Source organism: Chenopodium quinoa, unplaced genomic scaffold (genome assembly GCF_001683475.1).
Source record: "Chenopodium quinoa cultivar QQ74 unplaced genomic scaffold, ASM168347v1, whole genome shotgun sequence".
Classification (NCBI taxonomy): domain Eukaryota; kingdom Viridiplantae; phylum Streptophyta; class Magnoliopsida; order Caryophyllales; family Amaranthaceae; genus Chenopodium; species Chenopodium quinoa.
Window position 1 is genome coordinate 3485712 of NW_018743555.1, and position 27341 is coordinate 3513052.

At 35.8% G+C, this 27341-nt stretch overlaps 2 protein-coding genes and 1 long non-coding RNA gene across 3 annotated transcripts; 1 reads left to right on the plus strand and 2 right to left on the minus strand.

The window, feature by feature from the left end:
* Window positions 1-7466: 7466 nt before the first annotated feature.
* LOC110740270 lies at window positions 7467-8565 on the minus strand. Its single transcript, XM_021920751.1, has 3 exons — window positions 8225-8565; window positions 7921-8089; window positions 7467-7811 (listed from the first exon to the last, which is right to left on the minus strand). Exons 1-3 carry the CDS (start codon window positions 8563-8565, stop codon window positions 7467-7469), a joined length of 855 nt encoding a protein of 284 aa, XP_021776443.1.
* A 6334-nt stretch (window positions 8566-14899) lies between these two features.
* LOC110681589 lies at window positions 14900-21173 on the minus strand. Its single transcript, XM_021857743.1, has 9 exons — window positions 20776-21173; window positions 20629-20673; window positions 18856-19206; window positions 17167-17365; window positions 16830-17077; window positions 16046-16150; window positions 15840-15950; window positions 15354-15754; window positions 14900-15208 (listed from the first exon to the last, which is right to left on the minus strand). The coding sequence occupies exons 3-8, from the start codon at window positions 19147-19149 to the stop codon at window positions 15518-15520; spliced, it is 1194 nt and encodes a 397-aa protein (XP_021713435.1). The 5' UTR covers window positions 19150-19206; window positions 20629-20673; window positions 20776-21173; the 3' UTR covers window positions 14900-15208; window positions 15354-15517.
* A 3549-nt stretch (window positions 21174-24722) lies between these two features.
* On the plus strand, window positions 24723-26511 carry LOC110681590. Its single transcript, XR_002503289.1, has 3 exons — window positions 24723-25163; window positions 25480-25825; window positions 26158-26511. It is a non-coding gene; the product is annotated as an uncharacterized LOC110681590 (long non-coding RNA).
* The last annotated feature ends 830 nt before the right edge of the window (window positions 26512-27341 follow it).

Below are 27341 nucleotides of genomic sequence, written 5' to 3' on the forward strand. Positions count from 1 at the left end.
GGCTAAGTACTTTATACTTTGTGATGCAATGATAATTGGTTGACGAGTGATGTTGATATGACAAGGCATGCTTTATCGTTGTGTTAAGATTTCATGATAAAGAGTTCCTAAGGGAAGTATATTTGGTCATGTATCTGTGATGTGTGTGATAGTGATACTAAAGTTAGGCCGCAAGGGTTAAGTGTGTGGAAAAAGATATTATTTCAAGAAGAGTCAAATGATGGTGACTCTTAGGCTAGGTAAGCTAATGATGTAGGGATCAAGCCCCCAAGTCTAGCTCTAAGTAAATAGGGATGAGCATAGGAGATTCCCTGATATGATCATGATGTGTGAATGTGAATGTGAATATGAATATGAATATGATTGCATGTTTATTACGGCCGCACCTCGATGTGAGGTTGCCTACATATCCGTTAGGAATCACGCCGAACGTAGCTCTAGCCGAACCTCGCGCAAGTATGTGTATAACTCAAAAAGGTCTTTTTTAAGAGTTGTATCGTGGTTAGGCCAAAGGTTGAAGAAGAAGGGGATAAAATGCTCAAGACCCTAGATAAGCCCCCAAGGTGTGCAACTTTGCTTTTGGAATATTTGTATTTTCATGCTTGAGGCTTTTAACTCTTTTTTAGCTCTTTTTTTTTTTGCTTTATTTATTTTATTTTTATAAGTGTGGCCAATCCCGATCATGCGGTCTATCACTCACTTGGCATTCATGTTTCTCAGGCACGGTACCGAGCACTCGATAAGAGACGTAATCTGAGACGTGTTCATATCAAAGACATGTTCATGTAAGAGGCATTGGAACACTTGCCCTTTTGTAAACTTTTATTTATTTATTTTTTGCTTATTTTTTGCTTATTTTAATCTTTTGAAGTCACTCAAGCTTTTTATGAAATTGAAAATTGCATAAGTTGCACACCATCCCATCCCAAGGTTAGGTAGATATGGGTTGAAAAATGAAAGGTCTATCGTTAGACAAGGCTCAAAGTAGTTTATCAAAAAAGGATTGCATATTTGAAGGGTGAAAGGTGATATGATGTGGCTACAAGGGGTGCCTCAAATCATTGGTATACCTTATGCTTAGTTTGTCATGGATTTTTTTTTTAAATGCAATGTAATGAAATGATCATATGCAAGAAAATAAATGCTCATTTTTATTAAAGAAAAGAAATAATGGTCCTACAAAATAAATTTAAGGAGAATAAAAAGGTGCCTATGCTAGACTTATTGGGAAAAGGGTAAATAAAAAAAAAGAAAAAGGAAGTCACGAAATCTTGTCGTTGGAGCTCGCCTCTTATCTTGTGTCGTTTTGCTTTATCATCACTCGCTCTTCTTGTTAGCTGGAGGCATGGGAAGCTTGTTATTATCGATCAAATTTTGGATAGCTTCCTTTAGCGTCCAACATCTCTCAGTAGTATGACCCCTACCTTGAAGATATTTGTAATGTGCATCTGGATTCCAACTAGGCAATCTCTTTTCCGGTGCGGGATCTTGAATAGGTCCAATGGGAGTAATGAGTCCCTTAGCATGGAGTTGATCGAAGGCATTATCGTAGCTAATCCCAATGGGGGTAAAGTCTTTCCTTAGTTGCTTCTTAGATCTTTGGTTATCCATGGCTAATGCTTCACTGAGATCAAAGGTACTAACATTGTTACTAGAGTGGGCATTTTCGGAAGAAGAAGGATTGTCGTTCTTCTTTCCTTTCCAGCCACTGTGGTTGCTGTTGTTAGTAGCTTTTTGCTGTGCGAGGTCATCTTCGATCTCGATGACTATGTCATAGACGGCCTTGAAAGTATTCAAGTTGTGTTGATATTTTAAGTGCTTTGAATACTTTTTTTGTAAATTTTTGATGAACATCCTCACAGATTCTTTTTCGGTGGGCACCTCAATCATTTTAGCAGAAGTTTCCCTCCACTTATTGAAGAAAGGGGTAAAGCCTTCATTCTCTTTTTGTCTTAGCATTTCAAGTTGTCTATAATCGGTTTCAACTTGAATATTGCACTTATACCTATCAATGAAAGAGTTTACTATAGCATCCCAAGTAGAAGTTTTCTCTTTATCAAGAGAAAAGAACCATTGTTAACAAACGGTTTCAAGAGATAGGAAAACAAGGAATGAAAGACTTTCCTATCAATCCCCTTAATGTTCATTATTGTTTCAAAGGCTCTTAAGTGAAGATAAGGATTATATTGAATATAGGGATGTCAGTAGCATTGAACTTATGCGGAAGAAGCTCCTCGTCCACCGAGACCCCTTGTGAGCTAATGCCTTGGAATTTATAGTCATTAGATATCTTGCTCAAGCTTTCTTGCATGAGCTCCATTTGTTATTGCTTCACAGGGTCATTGATTTGAAGGGTTAAAGTCTTCAACACTTCAGTTACGTCAGCCAACTGCTTCTTAAGTTCATTGACTTCTTCTTGACTTGCCATTATCTTCTTAGCTTTTCTTTTCCGACTCACTGGTTTATCAAAAAGTTGAACTTGAATAAAGGTGTTGTCCTTGATTAATCGCCCTTCTCTCCTTGACCAAGTACTGTGGAAAGGGAAATTAGGGATATTCATTGTTAATTATTTGACTCAACTCTATTCAACATGAAATAGATGAAAGAAGGTAAGAAGAATGAACATTGTAATATGGAGAAAACATGTAGAGAATGGAAAGGTGATGTAGATGGAGAGACATGAAAAAATTAGGAATAGAATGTACCCCCAACTCAAATGACGGAAAAAACCGACTCATGCATGAACCTAAGACATGGTCATGGTGACATATACACAAAGTGTTTGCTAAGACTAGTGAGTGTAGTGATTGTAGGTGACATGTTAAGACTCGTGTCATGACCATGTGACTAGACTCGAACAAAGACTAAGTTAAGACCTCACGTATATGCATTAAACTGGATAGACTGTGGTATTTAAGTTATAACTTTTGATATGTGACTCTGATTGGGATGAAACCAACGCCAAATTAAATATAAAACTCGGGGTTACAGATCCAAAGGTTGTAAGACTCGTAGTTTTTTCTAGAACTCCAGCTATGACCAAAACAAGTTGACGCTTGTGCAGTATACGGGAATAAAAATCGGGGTTGACTTAAAGGAACTATGACTCGATTTTAAGTTTATTTTTTTTTGCTCAAATTAATTAATCAATTAATTAAACAAAGCCCATTAGTCATTGGTTAGTTTATTATGACTTATTTACAAACACAAGTCAAACCAAATGGTTAGTTTAGTCACTTAATAAGTATGCACAATTAAGAGATGCACAAGTAGTCAAGTAGTCACAACATGATGCAATGAGTTTGCAACCTAACCATGGCTCTAGTTCTATAAATTCCGGGATATGGGTTAGTCAAATAGGGTCCATGGTTACTTGTCCGGATGCACCGCGCGGAAGCCTTACATTTTGAAGGGTACGCGCGAGTGGATGGGACACTGCGAGTTAAAAACTCGCTTCCATGGTTTGGTGAATTCAACATTCTCGGATGTACCCTTTGTTGCACAAAGCGTTCAATCACGTAGATGGAGCATGAATTCCCTAAGGATTATGTCCATATGTAGAACACATATGGGTTTCAAAAAAGTGAGAAAAACTCAATCAGGAAGTAGGATCGAGCAAACAGTGCTAAAAACTAGTCAAAATTAGAACGCATATTTCTGGCTCAGTATTGGAAGAACTTGGCGCCAGCGAACAGAGGCCGGCGCCGCGATTTGGCTTCCCTAAGGGTTTTCTGACACTAGTTCCTACATGCCTCAGCAGCTTTCTGTGCTCGATAAAATTTTCCAGTTTCGCGCAGCATTATTTCGATCCTAGTTGTGAAAGATATTCCTCAAATTTCCTATGTGTAAAAATCCTATGTTTTTAACTTATTACGGATGGTCTTTCCAATGAGATCTTTTTTATGTATATGACAATAATGTAAATCAAAATTACGCACATGAAATACTTAGAACGTTTCGAGTCTCATCCACTTATTCTAAATCATTGCCGAAATAAATTTCAGGAATTAAAATAGAAATCCTCCCCAGTGGAGTCGCCAAAAACTGTAGGGAATATGTCAAGCATTACCCCAAACTTGAACCCCACAGTAATCATACACTTAAGCATGGTGGCGTCAAAAGGGAAGGAAGCTAGAGCAAAAAAGTCGCCAACAAGTTTTAGGAACTTGTAAAACGTTCACGAGGTGAAGGTTACACCCCTTAACGATCCAGGAGATCATCAACTCCAATAGGTCTGGAATCATGACTGGTAGTTCGGAGATGAAGGTACAAATCCAACCTAAAAGAGATTGAACCTGTCCTAATAATAGGTCTCTACTTTATTCTGATCGTATTCATGTGCGCTTTATGACTAACATGCAATCAATAGGATTAACCCTAAACATGTTTATCTATGGTGGTTGAATATTAATGCACAAACAAAACTATTATTTGCGATCAATTATTATCAAATTAACCCTAACAAGATTATTAATTATCTTATTAAGCATGATTACAAGTACAAATTCCCTTTAAACACGCATAAAAGGCGTGATCAAGCAATAACAATAAACATCAAGCAACATAATAATAATAATCATAATAAAAATAATAATGAATCATCATCATGTTAAAGCATAATAATAGCAAGATCCTAGGCATGATACTAACAAGATTAATAAAAAAAAACCCTAGCGTGTCACTAAACAATAAAAATTAAAGCTTTAACTCTAACATAATACTAACAAGAATATTAGGAAGAGAATAGGAAGCATCATAATAAGCATATTTGATATTATAACCTTTTCCCTAAACATAATACTAGGAATCATTGTTGTCATTCAAAACATCAAGCATCCTAACATGATACTAGGAATCATAATGACAACCTAGACATGAATTCTATATCATAATATCAATAAATCAATTAAAGCATTTAGGCCCGTTATTTAGAGATGCTTTGCTCTGCTCTGCTGAAATCTGCTCTGCTCTACTCTGCTCTGCCCTGCTATGCTCTGCTCCGCTCTACTTAAAATTAATACTTAATATTGAATAATAATTAATATTTAATAATAATAATAATAATAAATAATTAATATTTAATATTTAATAATAATTAATATTTAATAAGAATAATAATAATTAATTAATATTTAATAAGAATAATAATAAATAATTAATATTTAATAATAATAATAAATAAATAATATTTAATAATAATAATTAATACTTAACAATAATAACAACAATTAATTATTGATATTTAATCAAAATAATAATAATAGTAATTAATTATTAATATTTAATAATAATAATAATAAATTATTAATAATTAATAATAATATTAATATTAATAATAATTAATATTTAATAATAATAATAATAATCATATCTTTACTAGGTACGGCTTTAATTGCGATAGTAGTAGTAGTAGTAGTAGTAGTAGTAGTAGTAGTAGTAGTAGTAGTAGTAGTAGTAGTAGTAGTAGTAGTAGTAGTAGTAGTAGTAGTAGTAGTAGTAGTAGTAGTAGTAGTAGTAGTAGTAGTAGTAGTAGTAGTAGTAGTAGTAGTAATCGTAATAGTAGTAATAATAATATTCGTAATAATAATAATAATATTAGTAATAACAATAATAATAGTAATAATAATAATAATAATAGTAATAATAATAATAATGAAATCTGCTCTACTCTGCTCTGCTCGGCTCTGCTCTGCTGAAATCTGCTCTGCTCTGCTTTGCTCTGCTGAAATCTGCTCGGCTCTGTTCTACTCTGCCCATAAGCTCAAAAGAAAAGGGCCTTACTTGGATGCCTCGTATCTCTTTCTAATAACAAAATACACGCGTTAGTAACTTCAAGGAAAATAATAAAATCAAAGAATTAAATTAAATAATTGAAATAAGGAATTAAAGAAAATTAAGACTAGATTTGGGACCAAACCCTCAGAAATCAAACCTTTCACGTCTAAGGCGAAGGCAACTTCGAATTATGCTAGGTGTGTCTAGTGCTAATGTATGAGGAATTGTGTTTGTAAAAAGCTAGGCTTAGAAAGAGAGAGAGAGAATCAAGAATTTCTTGATGAGAGTTGGTGAGAAGAAAGAATTAGAAAGAATAAGAATTGATGAGAATTGATGATGGAAAACGGAGGTTTTAGGAGGCTATTTATAGAGAAAATCAGCCGGATAGATAGAAAAACCAATCAGAGTTTTGAAGAGAATAAAACGACTTAGCGCCAGACGCCAGACGCCAGACATTAGTGTCAGGCGCTAAGGCTAGCACCAGACGCCAAGCATTAGTGTCAAGCGCTAATCCTGTCGTCATGCGCTAGAAACCAGTTTCACGCATTTTCTTAATTTTAATAAAATTTAGCCGTATAGAAGGGCAAAATCGTATTTTTTAAAAAAAACACTTCTTTTATTCTGATTAAAACTCTAAAAAGTCAACCAAAGTCAATTTATCAATGCTAATTAAATTAGGAATGAAAAGAACCTTCTAGAAGAATTAAGAAGACTAAAATCAATTCTAATTGCATCAGGATTGATAAATCAATATTAGGCCCTCCTCTAGATCATTGGGCCGCACATAAATATCAAACCGGGCCCAGTTTAGTAATTTAGCCATAACTTTCTCATTATTCATCGGAATTGGGCTTATAATATATCGTTGGAAAGCTATTTTCAAGCCTCCTCCAACTACGCTATTATTAGACCCTTGCCATGGACCAAACCAAATTGGATTGGATGTTTTCTTAAAATAGGTTTTCAAAAACAAAGAGAAAGAAAAGAATTAAAAACTAACCGAAACACTAGACTTTCCACACTTTCACTTCATTCGATTATGATTCGACGTGAGAGGCACTCATCACTGGGTTTGGTTTTGGGGAGACACAAATGGGTGTCTACATTGCCTAAATGTTTGAGTCCCTTCATCAGTCCATGTATGTGTGAGTCCCTTAATGTGTGAGTCTCCTATTGTGTAATAAACCCAAATGATGAAGGGACTTAGTTGACACTTAAAAATTGAAAAGTTGGAATTGCTCTAACAAACTTGATATGCAAGTTGTTGGTTGAGGGATCCACTTATGCAATTCATGTCATAAACCAACACCCTCTGATGGATTTAAATGTGTGTGTATGTGTCTCACAGACATAATGTAAGCAGTTGTTGCACATAAAACAAACCAACTTCATATCATTAAGTTGTTCAAAAGTTTTTACATATTCAAAAGAAGATTGTTCAAACTGCCTTACAACATATGGCCTCAATTTTAATAAAATACACATAACCAATTACTTATAAAGTGTGGTAAAACCAAAAACAATAAATATTACCTAGTATTTCACCACTTGTTTCCATGATCTTCATTGGTTATATGTGGCAGTCTGTCAACTTCATTTTGTGTCTCATATGCGTTCAATCTACATCAACTTGCATCCCTTCATCTTCTTCATTTCCTTCCCTTGTTGGTATGAATAAAGTGTTGAGATGTTCAACAGCTTATTGAACTGAAACCCTCTCCAAATCTAGTTGTTCTAGTAGCAAGCCTAGTCTTTTCCAGCCTTTTGTCCCCTTTGTGTGGTGGGGTGAAATTGTTGCCAACTAGATGCTTCACTATTTCTTCCATGCAGCATTGTAGTGTTATCCAACTGTACTTGTTTAGTACAAGATAAAAAGAGTCATATGCCTTTTTGACATTGTCAATGAGTTCCCCAAAGTTCTTAGGGAATGATTGGTACTGTATGAATTGTAATGCATTGAACAATTCAAGATCTAGCACATTCAAGTCTGGTGTTTGTGATGGTTGATAAATGAACAGAACGTTGAACCCTTCTAACTGACATGCATGAATGAATTCCTCATCCTTAGGAATTTTATGAGGTTTGGCATTATCACTAAATCCAAATGTCCTTAAACAAATGAGGTGGCCATTTTCTTTTGATTACTGGAATCACATTATTGAGAATCATTTCCCTAATTGCATCCTTGTTTACATTCTGTGTTGCCTTTATTTCCACAGTTCCAGCTTCTTTGTTCTTGCTTTTTTTCTTTGCAGTAGTCTCATAAACTAATGGAAAGATTCCATACTCTCTATCATGTAGTACATTTCCTTGCCTGTCAAAAATTGGCTTGCCAATCACTACCACGAACATGCCTTTTACCTTGAATTTTCTGGACTATTGGCACCTATATGGATTAGGTTCATTTGGAAGCAAGTAGAACTTCCTTGTCTCTAGGTTCAGGTAGAACCATTTCTCATCAATGTGTAAATATTGCTGCAAATCCTCAAACTTTGGCTTGTTGTTCTGTTCAACATACAACAGATGACTTAACACCCATTTTAGTCTTGCCACCTTGTGGTTGGATATGAGGGCTGGGTGATTTGTGCTTGTATGTGTCTTGAGCCTCCCTTTTTTCTTTAGCTTGTGAATGGTCACATGTGATATGCTAAGAGAAGCCCCATAGCTTCTCTCTGCTATCCTTTTATACAAAGGGACTGACTGCACAAACTCATCTATATACTTTGTTGGTTTGGGTCCAGTTTTACCAAGCTTCTTGCTTGTGACGTCTATCACATTCCCCTCTGCCATTTGCCTCTTGATGTCTTAAAATAATCTATGTATTGATGACTTGTGAACATTGAATTTCCTTGCTTGTTGTGACTGAAAGCCTCTTAGCAGATCCTAACCACCCATGTTGTGTAAAATATCATAAACAATCTCTCTTTTTTGCATGACAGTAAGTTGTTTCCTACCTTTGGGTTGTGGCATTGCTTCATCATTACCCATAATCTTGTAGGGAATTATAGGTACTACGCAGCGGAAATAATCATGAATCATATTCATATAGCACCTAACCAAGGATCTCATGCATAACACATAAAGAGTAAGAATTATACCTTTGAAGCGTGATTCCACTAGTAATCGAGCAAGTACAAGGGAGACAAAGAACCTCAAACGTGATTCCTTTACTTGGTCCACAGGCACGGATTAAGACCTCCACTAATGCTAGTTAGACGCGATCGAACTCTTCAATCGACTTTCTACGGAGAAGTATGAACAACGAACTAGTCACGAACCACCATGAACCACCGCGAGCACCACCAGGGGTGGCCGACCGCAAGTCCAAGGGGGAAAGAGAGGGGTGCCGTGAGAGGGAGATGAGGGTTTTGGGATTTTGGTTGTCTTGATTCACAATTCACTGTAAGTTAATTGTGACTTCTCTATTTGCAACCCTAGGCATGGATCTTATTTATAGATCACATCCATAAATAAGAGTCCAGGACCAAGCCAATTCCTAATCCTAATCAAACTACACTAGCCCAATCCTATTCATGATTATTTAAGTGCTCATAATGCCCATTAATGGGCCTCTTACTTGCTTAACCCAATACCTTTGTGTGTGACCTCATAGGATCCATTCTAGTGGGCTTTGGACTATTTTACTAGCCCAAAGATCATCTCTCATAGTCTAGCAACAGATGATGATGCCCCAAGAGAATGAACTTATTATCTCCATAATAGTGATCCTTGATATATCTAGTAATTGCACTTATCGAAGACACAACTCCTTCAATATCCCACTTGTCTGAGACAAGTGCGCAATATTCAAATTTCTTAAGTCAATGTGTGTCGATTTGATAATATGATTGCATCTCATGTCGTGATCATATTAGTCTACAAATCTTTTCTTGAAAACTGAGTGAGATTCAAAGAATAAATGATTACTATGTAATGCATTTGAGCACGTCCATGAATTTTTCTGAATTCTCCCTCTTCAAGGGGCCAAGACACATTCATATTTAATAGGTAGACTCAATCCAATCTTGTGGCAACCAAAGCTCCCACTCAACTTCTGAAACAACCAGGAAACACCCTTTATAATCTCGAGTTACGGGCAGACGTTTGAGTGTACCACAACCATAACATCCATTGAATGAGATCAATGTTCCACTCATGTCAAAGGAATCCACTAATATATCCGGAAGCTCTATACTTGAACTTCAAAGTAGGTCTATAGTTTGATCATGCATCATTCATGCATATCCATGTGACTGACCGAGCCTCACTATGCTCCTATAGCCCATGAAGCTGCGCTATCCAATCAATCTTACATGCTATTCCATTATTAGAAATCATTTATGTCCATTTTAATGATTCCGAACTAGGAACTTAAATAATATATGAATTTAGTTCACCTGTGGGGTTTCATTCATCAGGTCATCAACTTGATGATCCCATCAATTCATAATTATTTTGGACATTTTATTTAATATTGAAACCACGATTAAATAAGGGAAATGATAAAATTTCTGATTAAACATAATTCTGCAAATGAGTGTATTACATATGTAACTTATTTTTCTCCAAAAACAAATACAACTTCTAATTACATTATTTGCTTCAATCCAGCTTCACTAGCATGTTTCTCATGCTTAGGTAGTGGAAGGGGTTTAGTAAGTGGATCAGCGATATTCTCATCCGTATGAACTTTGCACATCTTCACATCTCCTCTGTTAACGATTTCTCGAATGAGGTGATACTTCCTCTCAACATGTTTGGATTTGAAGTGTGACCTAGGCTCCTTTGATTGAGCAATGGTGGCATTGTTGTCACAATACAACTCGATTCCCTTTTGAGCACTTGGTACGATATCCAGCTCAGTTAGGAACTTCTTTATCCAAACTGCTTTTTGGCTGCTTCAACCGCAGCCAAATATTCTGATTCTGTTGTAGAGTCTGCGACATTGCTCTGCTTCGAACTCTTCCAGCTCACTGCTCCTCCATTCAGACATAAAATGTACCCAGACTGTGATTAAATAACTTCAAGGAAATAATAAAACAATAACTAAATTAAATTAAATTAAATAAGGTTGATTTTGGGGCCAAACCCTCAAACGATTCTACCTTTCACGCCTTGGCTTAAGGACAGAACCTCGAGTAAAATATGGACTCCTTTGAGTGCTTGAAGAAGGAATTTTGAAGTAAAAAGGGTAGGCTAGTGTTTAGGTTAACAGCATAGAAGAGAGAAAACAAAAATAATAAAATTCTGGTTGCCCCGTACATCAGAAATGAGGGGGTATTTATAGGGAAAATGTGCTGAGGGAGCACACGGAACCCTAAAATGATAAAAACCCTAAAAAAGTATCCCGTGACACGGTCAGACTGTACCGTGACACGGTCAGACTAAACCGTCAGACGGTACACTTTCCCGTGACACGGTACAGTTTTGGAGTGACGCGGGAAATTTTCAGAAAACGGAATGAAAAACGCGTTAAGGGTTTACGCGGAAAGGACACGGAACGTCCCATGTCACGGCAGACTTCCCGTGTCACGGGAAGTCCCACCGTCAGACGGGAAGGGTTCCCGTGACACGGTCAGACTGTACCGTGACACGGTCACTTCCAGTCCATTTTTCCGTCTAAATTCATTTTTAACCCTAATTTCTTTCGGCTTTTTAAGTGCCGATTGATAATTTTGGGCTTTGGTCTGACTTTTATTATTCGGGCTAAAATAAGAAAATAATAAAATAAAAATAAATAAAATGTTTGGGCCAAAAATAAATAATAAAATAAAAAGGTTTGGGCTTAAAATTAATTAATAAGCTTGGGCTAAAATTAAAACTATGCTTTTACCAAACATCAAGACTAATCCATAGACCTTTCAAAGGTATGAATACGATATTTTAAGCACTCTCGGGATTAAATACTAAACCCGACCAATAGAGGCAGTGAAAGGTTATTTATCATCGGGTTTGGTTTTGGGGAGACATTTTTAGGTGTCTACAACTAGGAAAAATATGCTGCTCCCACTAGACTTCTTGTATACACAAGGCTCCTCTTCACTTTTGAGAAAATCAAACTATTTGATTGCTTCATCAAAACGAAGATTCCAACTCCTGGATGCTTGCTTCAATCCATAAATGGATTTGTGAAGTTTGCATACCTTTATAGGATTTTCTGGATCTTCAAAACCCTCGGGTTGTGTCATGTACACTTCATTCGTCAAGAACCCATTCAAGAAGGCGGTTTTGACATCCATCTGCCAAATTTCATAATCGAAAAATGCAGCAATCGTTAGAAGAATCCGAATGGACTTAAGCATGGCTACTGGGGAAAAGGTTTCATCATAGTCAATACCATGAATCTGTCTATATCCTTTCGCAACAAGTCTTGCTTTAAGGATGTAGGCATTTCCATCCTTGTCTGTTTTAATTTTGTAAACCCATTTGCAACCAATGGGTTTTACCCCATCAAGCAAGTCAACTAGGGTCCACACTTCATTTTCAGACATTGATTCCATTTCGAACTTCATGACATCAAGCCATTTATCTGAGTTTGGGCTCGCCAAAGCTTGCTTGTAGGTTGTAGGTTCTTCATTCTCCAATAAGAAGATTTCAGAATCCTCAGTTATCAGAACCTCAACAAACTGTTTATTTCTGATTCTGGCAAACCTACGTGGGGTAGGAGCAACAGTAGAAATATTCTCTCCAACTCCTTGAAGATTTTCGCATGAACTAGGTTCAAGTGGGACGATAGGAGTCTCGCTAGTCGAATTAGCTCGCTCCGACGCATGATTAATCGACTCACGCGCCCTCGCCTTTGATGTGGTGTTATCCACATCCATTTGTTGCTCGTCTCGAATTTCTTCAAGAACCACTTTACTCCCACTTGGCTTTCTAGACAGGAATTCCTTTTCTAGAAAGACACCATCGCGAGCAACAAACACTTTGTTATCTTCGCGATTGTAGAAGTAATACCCTTTTCTCTCTTTTGGATAGCCCACAAAGAAACACTTGTCTGATTTAGGTTGTAGTTTATCACCTTGTAAACATTTAACATAGGCTTCACATCCCCAAATCTTGAGAAAAGACAACTTTGGAACTCTTCCATTCCACATCTCATATGGAGTCTTTTCAACTTCTTTGGACGGGCTTCTGTTTAGTACTCTAGCAGCTGCTTCTAATGCATATCCCCAAAATGATATGTGAAGATCAGTAAAGCTCATCATGGACCTCACCATATCAAGTAAAGTCTTGTTCCTCCTTTCTGACACACCATTCAACTGTGGTGTTCCCGGAGGAGTCAACTGTGAAAGTATTCCACAATTAATCAGATGTTCATCAAATTCTTGGGTCAAATATTCACCACCATGATCTGATCGTAATGCTTTAATCGTTTTCCCAAGTTGGTTTTGTACCTCATTCTTGAATTCTTTGAATTTTTCAAAGGATCCCGACTTGTTCTTCATTAAGTAAACACAACCATATCTACTTAAATCATCGGTGAAAGTAATGAAGTAATTAAAACCACCCCTTGCTTTTGAACTCATTGGTCCACACACATCCGTATGTATGAGTCCCAAAAGGTCACTAGCTCTTTCACCTATACCCGTGAAGGGTGACTTAGTCATTTTCCCAAGCAAGCATGACTCACAATTTTCAAATGATTCATAATCAAATGAAGAGAGAAGTCCATCCTTATGTAATTTCTGGATGCGCTTTTGGTTGATGTGACCAAGCCTACAATGCCATAGGTAAGTTGGGTTTGAACCATCTATTTTCTGCCTTTTATGATCAATGTTGTAGACATGAGTTGTATATTCTAAGACATACAAACCATTAATTAATTTTGTGTTAGCATATAACATATTTTCTTTCGAAATAAAACAACATTTGTCTCTTATTTCAAATGAAAATCCTTCATAATCTAAAAATGGAACTGAAATAATGTTTTTAGTAATTGTTGGTACATAATAACAGTTATTAAGCACTAAAACAAGTCCAGAGGGAAGTCTTAAATGATAACTTCCAATAGCAAGTGCAGCAACTTTTGCTCCATTTCCTACTCGAAGCGTTACTTCCCCTTTTGCTAACTTCTTACTTTCTTTCAAGCCCTGCACGTTATTAATGATATGAGCACCACAGCCGGTATCAAATACCCAAGTGGAAGATGAAGTAAGATTAATTTCTGCAACGAAAACATCAAGTAACTCTTTACCTTCTGTTTTCACTGGTGTATAGTGGGGACACCCTGGTGTATGGCATGGCCAACTACCGCAAAAGAAGCATTCGCTTCCTCTCCTTTTCAGGAACTCCTCAGCATGGTTAAGCAAAAGATTGATCAATGTCACCGACGATCCCTCATCATTATGAGTGAGATTGACAATGTCAAAACCATCATGGAGTGAGAACAAGATAATATCATGTGCAGAGTCATCATCGATTGGTTTTCCAAGGACATCCGTCTGATTGAACATTTCAATCAGTTCCTTGACATGGGCCCTTACTGACTGACTAGGCATGAGTCTTTTAGCCATTATCTTACAATGAACATTGTAAGCATCATACCTGACGTTGTCAGTCCAGGAATAATAAATTTGAGGGATCGAGTTAACGACCTCTCTTACATTTTTTATCTTTGAAGCCTCCACTTCCTAATGCCCCAATGCCACCTTGACAGATAGCACGAAGACATTTGTACACACTACAACAAAATGAAGCTAAGGTAACAATGAAAAACCATTCCCTAATATTAAAAAAGTGTTGCCTGGTATCTAAGGCAACACATATGAGGCGTAGTTTATGCCCCCGTTGTCTATTCATAAGGCAACGCATTTTCGTACAAAGACAACAATTTTAAAAGCCAAGGTAAAATAATACCTAAGGCAACATTTTTACAAAGACAACAAATGAAAATTGTTGCCACCTTAGGAGACGATTCAAAATTATTACCTTTTGTCATAGTATTAAATAATCTTTTCACATGTTGTATTTGCTAGTAATAATACAAAAGTGTTGCCAAATATTTTAAAGACAACATTTAGAAAACTGTTATATATAAATTAAATGACTACAATGAATCGGCTATTTTTGTTTTCTATTGCAATATATTACTATATTATATTAAAGGAGTGAGAATGTGTCGTACTATTTTGAATTTGTTATATTAGAAAAATGTTGAACATTAAAACATGTAATAAGCATTTGACTACAGAATCCCAAACTTATAAAATTAATTAGTAAAACAGTACAACCAAAACACTATCAACTTGTTTTCAACCTCAAATCTATCTAAATAATCTATTGTTTAGTAGAATGTTGTAGGCCATAATATTAGTCTAACTAAGAAATAGAAGAAATAATAAAAGGTTAAAGCAACTTCAAATTGAGCCATAAAGTCATATTCTTCTTCTTCTTACTCGCAGCCTTCTTCATCTTCTTCTTGTTCATCTCTCTGTACAAAAAATAAAATAAAATAGATAAATATTTTAACTTAGTATCTCTCAAAAAAAAAAAATGAAAAGAGAGAGAAAAAAATTGAAAGCCTTGGCCACTTTTCTATCTATACTTTACGTATATAGAAATCAAAAGGGTTTTACCTTGGATGTAGAAGCCGAAGATTGAAATCGAAGCATTTCTGTTGTACTACCACCATCCTTCTCAGATTGATTATCAAGAAATAAAGAGCCAAGCATACTTAAATCAAAAGACATTTGTGGATTTTGTTGTTGAATTTGAGAAAGGATGGAGCTAAGACCATATGCTATCTCCCTTCTATCTTGTTGCCTTTTATCCTCATAATCTTTTTGTAGAGCTTGAACCTGGCCTCCTGAGCATGCTTCTCTTCAGCTTCCTTCATCAAGGCCTTCTGCTTTAATTGAGTTGATGAAACACCTCTTCCATGAAAATTTAATCGAGACTTTTTCTTGTTATCAAAACCAATAATAGTTGAAATCACACTTTCAACCTCCTCCTCTGAATCTAATTTCTCAATTTCAGTCTATATTTTACAAGATAAAGGACAAAAATTAATATTGACAAAATTAAATGCAAAAAAATTAACATGAAATGACAATGAATCTTACCATCAATTTGTCCCTTAGGTCACCGGGCTTTCGCTTTGTTAGCTTCTCCTTGCGTGTTGCTATGAACATTTGAGCTAAGCTAGGATTTTTTGTTGTTTTATTATCCTTTTTCTATACAAGAGTAATGAGTGTCAATCATTTTAATGCATAATAAAACCAATAATAAAAGTGATGAGAAATGTAAACAAGCAAACAAACAAACTCACCCACTTATATCGAACCCTAGCAAAACTCTTTGGTCCTAAAGTATGCAGCATAATGTTCTTTTCCTTTCCAACTAACCGATTTTCTTTATTTTGCATACATCGTTCCTGACAAATTAAGACGGTGAACTAATGAATAACATTTTTCTTAAGACAAGAAATATACATTTGCTATAAAGGCAGGGAAATATAAGAGACTTGTATAAATGTAATACCTCATATTTGACATCATTCCAAATCTTTAACAAGTCTTGGAACATATTTTTTGGGACTAGTTTTGGTCGTTTGATCATCCTTGTTTTATCATTGTCATATTTATGAAAGTGTACTCTTTTTAAATAACATTTGTACCTTCTCCAAGCAGCACCAATGGTTTGCAAAACCCATTTTTTTTCCCTCAATTGGGACAATAAAATGTTTCTACAACAATACAAAAAAAAGTTATACTAAAGTGATCATATTGGCACTGTTAAACAACTCACTGCCAATTAATTAATCTTAATCACAAATCAAGAACATAAGAAAACAACTCACGGAAAGTCTAGAACCTATTCTAGCACTTACAAAACAAGTCACTGATCTTAAAAAGTAGCAGGCAGCCAAGCAGAACACCATGTAGGCAGATCGACAACAATAATGACAGTTGGGGTTCATTTTTTTTACATAACATATGCCAATCAAGAAAGTTTAACATGACACTCTGACATGATAGCAGAAACCATATAGGACAAGTTAAGCAATTATAAAACATTTCTACCATATTTATTTAATTGAATAAGTAACTCACCAAGACATAATCCCAAAGTTCTTCTTTCTTCTCGTTCCTTAGTATGGGCCAATTCTTGACAGTCAGTGGTAGGATATTTGCTTTTCGAGCTATTGTTCCTAAGAAGCTAATGAACTCATTGCATGTACTGTCATCCGGACCAACAGGTTGTCCATGCTCATTCAAGGTAATTTCCAAGCGTTCTTCTTCGCTGCGTCCATGGACTTTGTAGCACATAGTGGGTCCTCTTCTAGGCTTATCCTTTTCAGCTAAAATGAGCAAAGAAATTCAAATGTTAAAATGGCTTATCAAGCATGTAGGTAAAGAATTTTAATTACAAATACAAACGATAGCTTGCCATTTTCTTTATCATTCTTGTCATGATTTAAGTGTTCAACTTCTAATCCGAGCATTTCAACTGGTTCTCTTGTGGTTGAATAATGCTGATGTAATGTATGATTAGGGGTAGATGAGCCACCATGTGAAGAAGCCAAATCAACATTTCGCCGACGTTTTGCCATCACTGCTTTTCGAGTCAGAGCCTTCATTTTACGAATCTGAAATTGGGAACAAACATGGAAAAAAGAAAGACATACAATACTCTAATATATGTATGTACAAACATTATACAAAAAAGTTTCACACTTCATAACTCTTGTTAAATTGATAAGCAATTAATTGATCATAGACCACACATTCATAAGGGCATTTATAAGCAATTAAACATTAATGTCTAACTAAGCATGTGCTTCAAGTAGCCTTGAGAATTGTGTTCTTTACTGTTTCAGACACCATATTGACATAAGAGGTCAAATTTGAGCTGATCTTTAGGTATATGAGCATACAAGGAAAATATCACCAAACTGACGGGCCACCAAACCTCAAGCCCAAACCTCTATTGCAATATCAGAGAAGAGGAAAACCACAGCAGCACAAGGGAACAAATTTAATTAATTGTTGAAGGACAAAGGGTAGGGGAAGAGGGGAGTCTGCAGGAAGGGGGAACAACACTTACTAGTGGAGCAGAAAACTTGGAGCAGCATATCAGAGTAGATAGAGATAAACAAAATGAATTAAGGCGGCCTCTTTTGTGTTGGACAAAAGCCTTGTATATATAAGAATGTTTTTGCATTGTCAAGAATTCTGTGAGAAGACTATTGTATTGGAGATTTGGAGCTTTGTATCCTTAAGATACTTTGGGCAGTAGTAACCTAAAGTTACTGAACTATCAATATATTTCAATCCATTGGCTGTCGAATCTTTGTTCTTGCTGATTATTCTTGTTTTGTATGTGCTTTCTATTGAGTTAGTTTAAGAGTGTGCGACTGTTGAGTCTCACAGAAAATGTATATGTGCATCAAGACAGACAAAGACTAGGCTATTAGCACAATGCTTACACAATTTCACACTTTTGCAAATGACATGACAAACCATCCAAGTTTATTTGGGATTAAGGTATCACTAATGAATGTAATCAAAATCAGAACATCACAATAAAAAACATACATTACATTATTACAGTACAGCTCAATCATGAATCATTCAATCTAAATTGAAACTTGTAGTTTAACTGCTTACAGCGCAGAGCAGAATTTGTGTTAAGTTCTAGAGAAGTATTTGGCAGTAGATTGCAGAACAAGTGTACAGTCAGCAAGGCAAGGGGGCAGCAACTCATGACAATAGAGCAGTAGAATTAAAGTTTCAACAGTCGCAAAGCAATAGGCAACAACAACATTATAAAGCAACAACAACACACCAAGACATTTTTCTTACTACTTACTAAATCTGTAGAGAACTGGACAAATTTTCAATCAATACGTGTTCATAGTTGATGGCAAATCAGAACATTCAAACATCTATTCCTAGTTGCATATATACTTGCATGAGATAATAGAGTTCCATTCTCAATTTAAAACCTATATTTTAAATTTTAAACCCACATATGACATATATATAGCAGCACAACACATCATCTTGATGCATAGAATTACATGTGTAAAGAATAGAGACATGCTTAGTTATAAATGTACAGCTTAGAAAAAACTACCTTCCATTGAATAGCATTGGACTTGTCTTTACTTTTAGACTGTGGAATGGGTAACTCTTCATCGGTCGAATCAAGCTCATGCTCCATATCTTGGTTAGGCCTATAGAGCTCATCGTCTCCCGAAACATTTTTCTTTTTATTCTTACTTTGATTGCCTCTATTATTTTGAACTTGCGCCATCAGTGACTTAGCCTGTTCCTTCAAACCTAATTCTTCCATTCTTGTCATATTTTTTCTAATTGTTTCCATTCTCAGCCTATTCTGACATTCTTGGTTCATGAGTTTGATGCTCATCACCAGAACCTCTTATAGCTCCAAGCTTAGTGGATTTTTTCTTTGTCATACTTGTAGCTAATTAATTTTGAAAATGAATCCAATTATACAGAAGAAAAAAAAGAATTATATATACATATATACACGCATTCATAAAGCAAGCTTGCACAAATAAATAGTAAGAATTATACAACCAAACAATAGCTATATATAAGCACTCATAAAGCAAACTCTCCATTAAATTTTCATTCTAAATTCAATTATATATCTAGGTTTTTTAATATCAAATTTGATATACTGGTATCCCTTTCTATCATAAACTAAGCATATGTGACATGCCGACATCGTTTACTAATAAAAATGTTGGACAGAAACATAGGAGAGGCGGGAAAATTAGTGCAGATGCATATAACCCACACATAGTGTAAGCAACCCCACTAGCTACCATTAGTGATTTCGTTTGTAAGTTAATTAGACCTAGGACAAATATCTTAGCATCTGTCAGCAATTACTCAGTTCAGTAACAACTAGACATCAGGGAATAAATTGACAGTCCTCAATATGCTTTAATTTTTAAATCTTTTCTAATTAAAACTCTTCTGCTCAAGTTACAAAACAAGTAAGGATAACCATCTGTTTAATAATCTAGCTGATTTCACAAAAGGGTTAGCATGATTGAAAGCTTAACAACTAACCTCTATTAACTTAAATTTTAGTGGCAAATTCTGTTCGGTACATTTTTTAGACTAAAGTAGAACAAACAAAATATAATTGATTTCTATAGTGAACAAATCAGAATATATCTCAGAACCCAAGACTCCAGGACCTTATATGTACTAATTATTGATGAATGAATTGAAGTTAAGATCACATTGGAGCTTGGTCAGATTGGCAACTGTAACATTCTGGACAGCCTAATAAACAACCTGGACTGTGCATCAAATTGAGAAAGGTGAGGTTTTGCAATGTTCAGAGAGCAGGTTCAGGTACTATAAGTCTCTAGATAGTAAAATTCACAAAGATTGATCAAAATTGGACTCAAATAAATGGCTTGAATTTTTGGATTGCCCTTCATAGCTGCTAGTGTAGTGAATGTGGCCATTGGAAAGTAATAAGAGAGATGATCAATGATAAACTAAGGGGATGACAGCCTAATCACACGAACACCTCCTAAGACACCCAAAAAATGGCCTCGTTAGCTTTCGAGGGTGTCAGCAAAACACCCTAAAAAACGCTCTAAAACTCACACCCGTTATCTGATGTCATGCATCAACTCATATTAACAAGTGCAAATGTCCATGTCAATCACTAAGCAGCAACAGAAATACAGAGCTATTTGTAAATCATAACCATTAAAATCATCTTAACCCATAATCATATTAAATTACAAAAATAAGACAATCCAGAATATATTACATCTAAAAATCAAATCCAACATCAAATTAACCAGTTATAAATGCCAAATTCACTTCAGAGATTAAAAGGGTAACGATGACTTACATGAAATTCAGAATACAACAACGATTTCGCCGGCATCAAACCCAACTAGCCAACCATAAATCCAAAGAAAGCAGTGTGAGTAGAGAGAAAAGCAACTAGTTAATTACGAATTGAAATAGATACTCTATACTCTTAATTAACTCTCACCTAAGTAGAAAGAAAGAAGGTGAGTAAGTAGAGTAACCGATTGGGGGATATGATGATTTTAAGATGATGACTGTGTTGTATAATAAGATCAACCATTGAAAAGTGGAGTAACTGCTTATTCATGATCAAAAAAATTTGGAGCCAAAAATAATTTACAATTTCGCGGGTTTGGAGAAGAATATGGAGTTGAGGCGTTGAGGAAGAGTTGAGGCGTTGAGGAAATGAGGGTGGAGTGACCTGTTGAGGATGATGGGGTTTGGTTTTTTTTTTTTAAATTTATTTATTTTTTAACTTATTTTCTATTTTGAGAACTAAATGTGGACTACTAGCTAATGGTTCTTCTTTTTGGAATAAACTAGGGGATCTTACTTGGGTGGGATTACAAATATCTTAAGGAAACAAAGTTGTAATCTATTATTGGATTATGACGAAGAAATTATTGGATTAAAAAAAATGAATTAATTAAAATGGGTATTGGTAGCAACTTGCTAGTTTCTGGATGGTAATCTAATAATAATAATAATAATAATGGGTATTGGATTAAAAAAAAATGAATTAATTAAAATGGGTATTGGTAGCCGTCTGGCCGGTGTCTTTCCTCCAGATATTGCTCGTCCTGCTCATGGTGTTAAGTTGCTTGGGGGTCCTGTCAGTGCGGATGCCTCTTTCTGTGGTGAGCTTGTTTCGCAGAGGGTGTCGAAGACCATTGTGCTCATGGATGCTATTGCTAAGCTTGAGGATCCCCAATGTGAGTTATTACTTCTTCGTGCGTGTACTGGAGTTTCAAAACTCTACTTTTCTATGTGCACTTGTCCTCCTCGTCTTTTTGAAGCGGCCCCGATTTCTTTTGATGTGGCCCTTCGAGGTTCTGTGGAGCGCATTGTAACTGCTTCGGGGCCAGGTTTTGGTGATTGGCAATGGCGACTTTCCACCTTACCTTTTTCTTATGGAGGACTGGGTGTCTATTCAGCGGGTGATGTTCGACACTATGCTTTCCTTGCGTCGCGTTTGCAGTCTTCTGGTCTACAGGCTTCGCTTCTTCGCAATTCTGGTATTGTTGGTCCAGGTACGGCCTTCGACGACGCTCTTAGTCTTTTTAATAGGACTGTGGAGACTGACCTTTTGCGTTACCCTGGTGAGATCGCTGCCCCCAAACTCATGAAGAAATTGGCAGATATATATTTCACGAAGGTCACTGCATCTGCAGAATCCACTTTCTCCTTGTCTCCGCGTCAGGTTGCCTTATGGAAGTCCCAGCAGGGGGATTACTCTTCTACCTGGTTGCGAGCGGTCCCGATATCAGGTCTGGGTCAGACTATGAATGGTAAGACTTACCGTTGTGTTCTTTGCTACCGGTTGGGTGTTCCCTTGTTCTCCGTATCGGCACCTTGTTCTGCTTGCTCAAGAGTTTTTGATGGGGATATTTATGGGGATCATGCAGTGTCTTGTGCTGGGATGGTGGGTATTAAACATCGGCATAACATTGTTCGTGATACCTGTTTCGGGGTTTTCTGATGTCCTGCGGGAGAGTTACAACACCGAGACTGGAACCGGCCGCCTGTACCTGCAAAATAACGGAGACTCCTGAGAGCTCCGCCTCCAACGGTCAAGTTAGTACCTGATTAAGGAGTAATTAATACGGAAATTAAAGCGGTTTAGTCTCTCTAGGTGAGAGTGTTTAAAGTATAATCCGTGTGTTATTAGAGTTCTCCCTCTCTTAATGAGGATTAAGAGGAGTATTTATAGTCTTGAGAAGCGTGCCACTCTCTAGGTTTAGGGTAAACCTAGGGCTGACCGGGCCTCTAAACAGGATTGGGCCTTGGTGGCCGGTTTTCCCATTTGGCATGGGTGGACACGTGGCGTGTCTCAATTGGTCCGCAGAGGACGAATCTGTAATTGACACGTGGCAGGCTCCTATTGGCCTACGTGAAAGACACGTGGCGGAACCTGGTTGGTCCACTTGTCAGACGGTGATTGGTGGATAAAAATCCCCTAATCAATACCCTTGTTGATATTTGTTTCCGCTCTGGGATTTCTGCAAGGAAGGAGGTCAACGTTGGGTTAACTGGAGGGAACGACGGGGCTCTTCGGCCAGCAGATGTGTTGCTTTACTCCTGGGATAGAGGCCTAGATGTATGTGTTGACTTGACGGGGTCTTCTCCATTGACTCAATCTGGGTTGTCTGACTTCGTTCTTGGTTGTGTTATGTCGGCTGCGGCTCAGCGGAAGCGAGACAAGTATGCGGCGCGTTGCAGGGCTATTGGCTATGGTTTTCTTCCTTTCTCCTTTTCTTCATTGGGGGAATTAGAGAAGGATGTCGTTGCGTTGTTGAAGCGGGTTCAGGCATTCGCTAGGACTCAGAATATTGGAGCTCGTGCGGCTGCTCACATCTTTAACAGGATTGGGTTCGCTATAGCTAGAGGGGTGGGGGCCCAGATTATATCTCGGCTCCCCACTAATTTCTTGTAAATCTTTTGACTTTGTAGGTTTTTGTTATTTTAAAAATAATAATAATAATAATAATAATAATAATAATAATAAATCAAACTATTTATTTTAATTGTTTCAAAAAAAATATTTATTTTAACGAATAAAAAAAAGGTGTACAATAAATTTTGTATATCCGTATTGATATTGTCCTAAATGATTACTAGTTAGGGTCTGTTCTCATACGATTATTTCCAGTTCAGTTCAGCTCTAATCAGTTCAGTTTAGCTCCTAATTTCATTCTCTTATAAAATATTCATTTCAATTTAGTTCAGTTCAGCTCTAATAAGTTCAGTTCAGTCATGAGAACAAACCCTAACTTTAAAAAAAATAAAAAAAATGGGTGTACAATATTACTCCTAATATATACACACAAACGTTTTTTTTTTTAAAAAACCGGGTGTACAATAATTATTGTACATCCATTATAAAGATAGCCTAAAGTGATCAGAAGTTACCCCTATAATGAATAAAAGTTACCACAATATGTATAAAAGTAACCCAATAAAGAAAAGGTTTGTAAGTAAAAGCAACTATAATAAACTTATATAACTTATTTCATTGGCTATTTACATTAAAAATTGGCAAAAAGTTACCCTACTAAACTATTTTACGTGTTCTAAATCATGATTAATTTTATCTAAGCTTATGTGAGATTATTTTTTGTAAAATAAATGGAATAAAGGTGAACATAATAGAGTCTTGTTTGTAATAATATTTGACTTTATACAAATGTAATATTGAATCGAAATCAGCAAAAATGTAATCAAGGAGACCAAAGTCAACTGATACGAAATAGACCCACTCAAACTCGTTTAAACCTAAGCTAATACTCCAATTTGACCATTAACTAATACAAAATTGATGGCTTTTTCCAAATTTGACATGGACCCGATAGTTATTGTCTCGACTCAAAATTGATTAGATCCAAACCGAGGTGGTTCAAAAGGGTAACCTTGACCATTATGACAATCTTTTTAATACAATTGTGAAATTCAAGTTACTATATAGAGTAAAAAGAAACAAAGTTACGTAGTGAGTTTTTACCATTAAGTTTTATACAAATGTGAAATTCAATCAAATTCAATCAAATATGTTACTCATTAGTAATAATTAAGTCTTGTTTAAAATTAATAATAATAATAATTAAGTCTAAAATCTAAGGGTTTGTTTTGATTGGCTGAAGCTGAACTGAGCTGAACCGAACTGAACTAAACTTATTGAAGCTGAACTGAACTAAACCAAACTGAATATTTTATGAGAGAAGGAAATTAAGAACTGAATTGAATGGAACTTATTAGAACTGAACTGAACTAAAAATAATTTGAAGAGAACAGGTCCTAAGTTTATTATGAGTTAGTATGTAATAATTTTGTTAAAAAATGAGTATGTGATAATGATATAGATTCATTCATATTATTATTATTATTATTATTATTATTATTATTATTATTATTATATTGTTGTTATTATTATTATTATTACATCACTAATCATTGAAGAAAAAAATCACAAAGTTAACTAACCCCCAACTAATTCGTTAGAGACTTAGTTCTTCCTTCAAAGTAGAACAAACAGAACCATATTCAACTAATTCTTCCCACAAAATAAAAAACCCCAACTAATTTTTCCCACAAAATCGAACAAACAAAACCAAATTGCCCCTATGTTATTCCAACTCTCATAATTTCGCTCACCTATTCCTAATAGATTAACCCCAAAATAGCATCAAATTTGATTTTGATTTCGATTAAATTAATACTCCGTATCAACTTTTAATTTGTTGGTGTAGATTGAAGAGAGTAAAGAATCAAATATAGATAGTTTGTTGCCATCTTCTAATAATATCTTGGTGCAACCTGAAAATAGCAGCGGGTAGATCGAGGAAGAAACAAAGACAAGTAAGTCCGGCAATTCGACTAAACTTGCTAATTTCTGTTCGTTATTTGGTATTTCGTTAACTTGATTATCTAGAGTAACTTGTACTGGGTTTGCAGATTTCATACATTGTTGTAGCATATTGAATTGTAATATGAGTTAAATTTGTGTTCTTATGATAATACATGCATATTTCTTATCTAATCTCTCCATGCTCAACATTGTATGTAATTTAGGCATAAGAGCCGCTATGAGCATCCTGCAAATTTTAGTTAGCAAACTTTGAGTAGCTGAGCTATATTCTTGCCTGATGGGCTCATAAAATTCTGCAATTTACAGTTCTAAGGCAGTCTGATGCTGTAGGAAATATTGCTTGAGTAACTACCTTGAACCTGTCTACCCCCGAGCTGCAATGTGCTTGATGATACACGCTATAAAGAAGCTCCACAAGGCACTTTTTGAAGGTCTAGCAACATTTTTCAAACCTTATGGTCTGAAATTGATCTTGCTTTCCTATCCTCACAATGCTGACCAGACGATTGAGTAGCTTCAATTACTAGACCGCTTGAAAGTTTTATGGCGGGTTCTCTGCGATCTCATTGTATTCATAATGACTCGTCATAGAACTTGTATCATCTAAACTTATGCTTAGGAGGATTCTCAAGAAACTCATGACTAGCTGAAGGTAAGAAGTGCCTACTTATGCCCTGTTGTTAAAACATTCTGAAACTGAAAAGGGCTACCCTGTTCTGTGTAATGATAAGTAGATAAGCAAAAATAATTTTTTCTATCCCGTCAAAGCGTTCTGCTATTCATAACTTGAAAAATTATTGATGGTTGTTATAATGTGTGAAGGCTTGAGATTAAACATTTTCTCTATCAGCAAGACTTTCAATATTCAACCATTTGGCTGATTGAATGTTCAGATTTTGAGAATGGACTAGTTGTGCTTTACTTCACATGCTATAAGGCATTGTTTCTGATTTTCTTGGCATTTGTCTTTTACTCTTTTCTCAGGTACATAGCATATAATGATATACACCAAAAGTGCTACTAAGTCAGATAAAAGGCGAAGCATTTCAAACATGCCAGAACACTATATGGATGTATGAGTAGGCTTAACACTATACCACAACATTCTTATGGGGAGGGAGAACCTTAAATACATGAATTGTTATCTCCTCCCACAACCCCCAAAATAAGAAAGTCGGTTCCCGTTTGTAGGGAGGCGATCATTTTGTACTTCTTAAAGTTCTTGTTAGTTTGGCACAAGGTTGTAAATTGATTGAAATTGATTTGTTTATGAACGTGGACGTCCATGAGAAGGCTCATCTTGAACTATAATTTATGAACATAGACTTGTTATTGCAATAGTTTATCATGATGGAAATCATTGCAATAATTTCTTGTTATAGAAACTTTTTATCAGTCATACCAGTCCAAATCTTGTTCAAGCAACAAATTATCTGCACCTCTCACTCTTTAATTGCAAACCATTCCTGCTAGAATCAGAATTTGATTCTTGTTTAACAAAACAAATTCAATTGGAACATTACTTGCCCATAATTACAATTTGATTTTCAAAAAAATTGAATTATTTGAAGATATACAAGGACAACAACCATGTCCCTTCCAATTACAATGTTGCAACTTAGTTAGTTAAGCTGAGATTGCAACGCAACAAAATTAGTATTGGACTACTAGTGAAATATACTTCGTACAACAGCTATAAGAAAGGTGCATCCATGAAATGGTTGCAACATGTCATACGCAACATCCTCAATACTTTGTTTCCAAAATGCCATATATAAGACCAAACTCCATTGCCTGCACAAGGAAGGAAGGAATATAAACAAAGGACTCAATCTTGCCGATAAGCCAAAGAAAGGCACGTATGAAGACTTTTGTTATAATAACAAAATCAGCATATTAACAAACACACATAAGATCCGACTCTGCAAAAAATATTTTGGGTAATGGAACATTAAGAAAAGGCTTATTGATTTTCCACCTCCGAAATCACGAGTGATGACCTAAAAAATCCAATGTGAGTTCAAACCAAAATTTTGTCGATATCAATGTGTACTGTGAAGATAATGCAAAATGGATAGCATGATCCCATTCATTAAGCACTTTTTTCTGCCAAATTGGTGCGAGAAAAGGATGAAGCAACTTTTAAATACAGGTGAGACATAAATTTT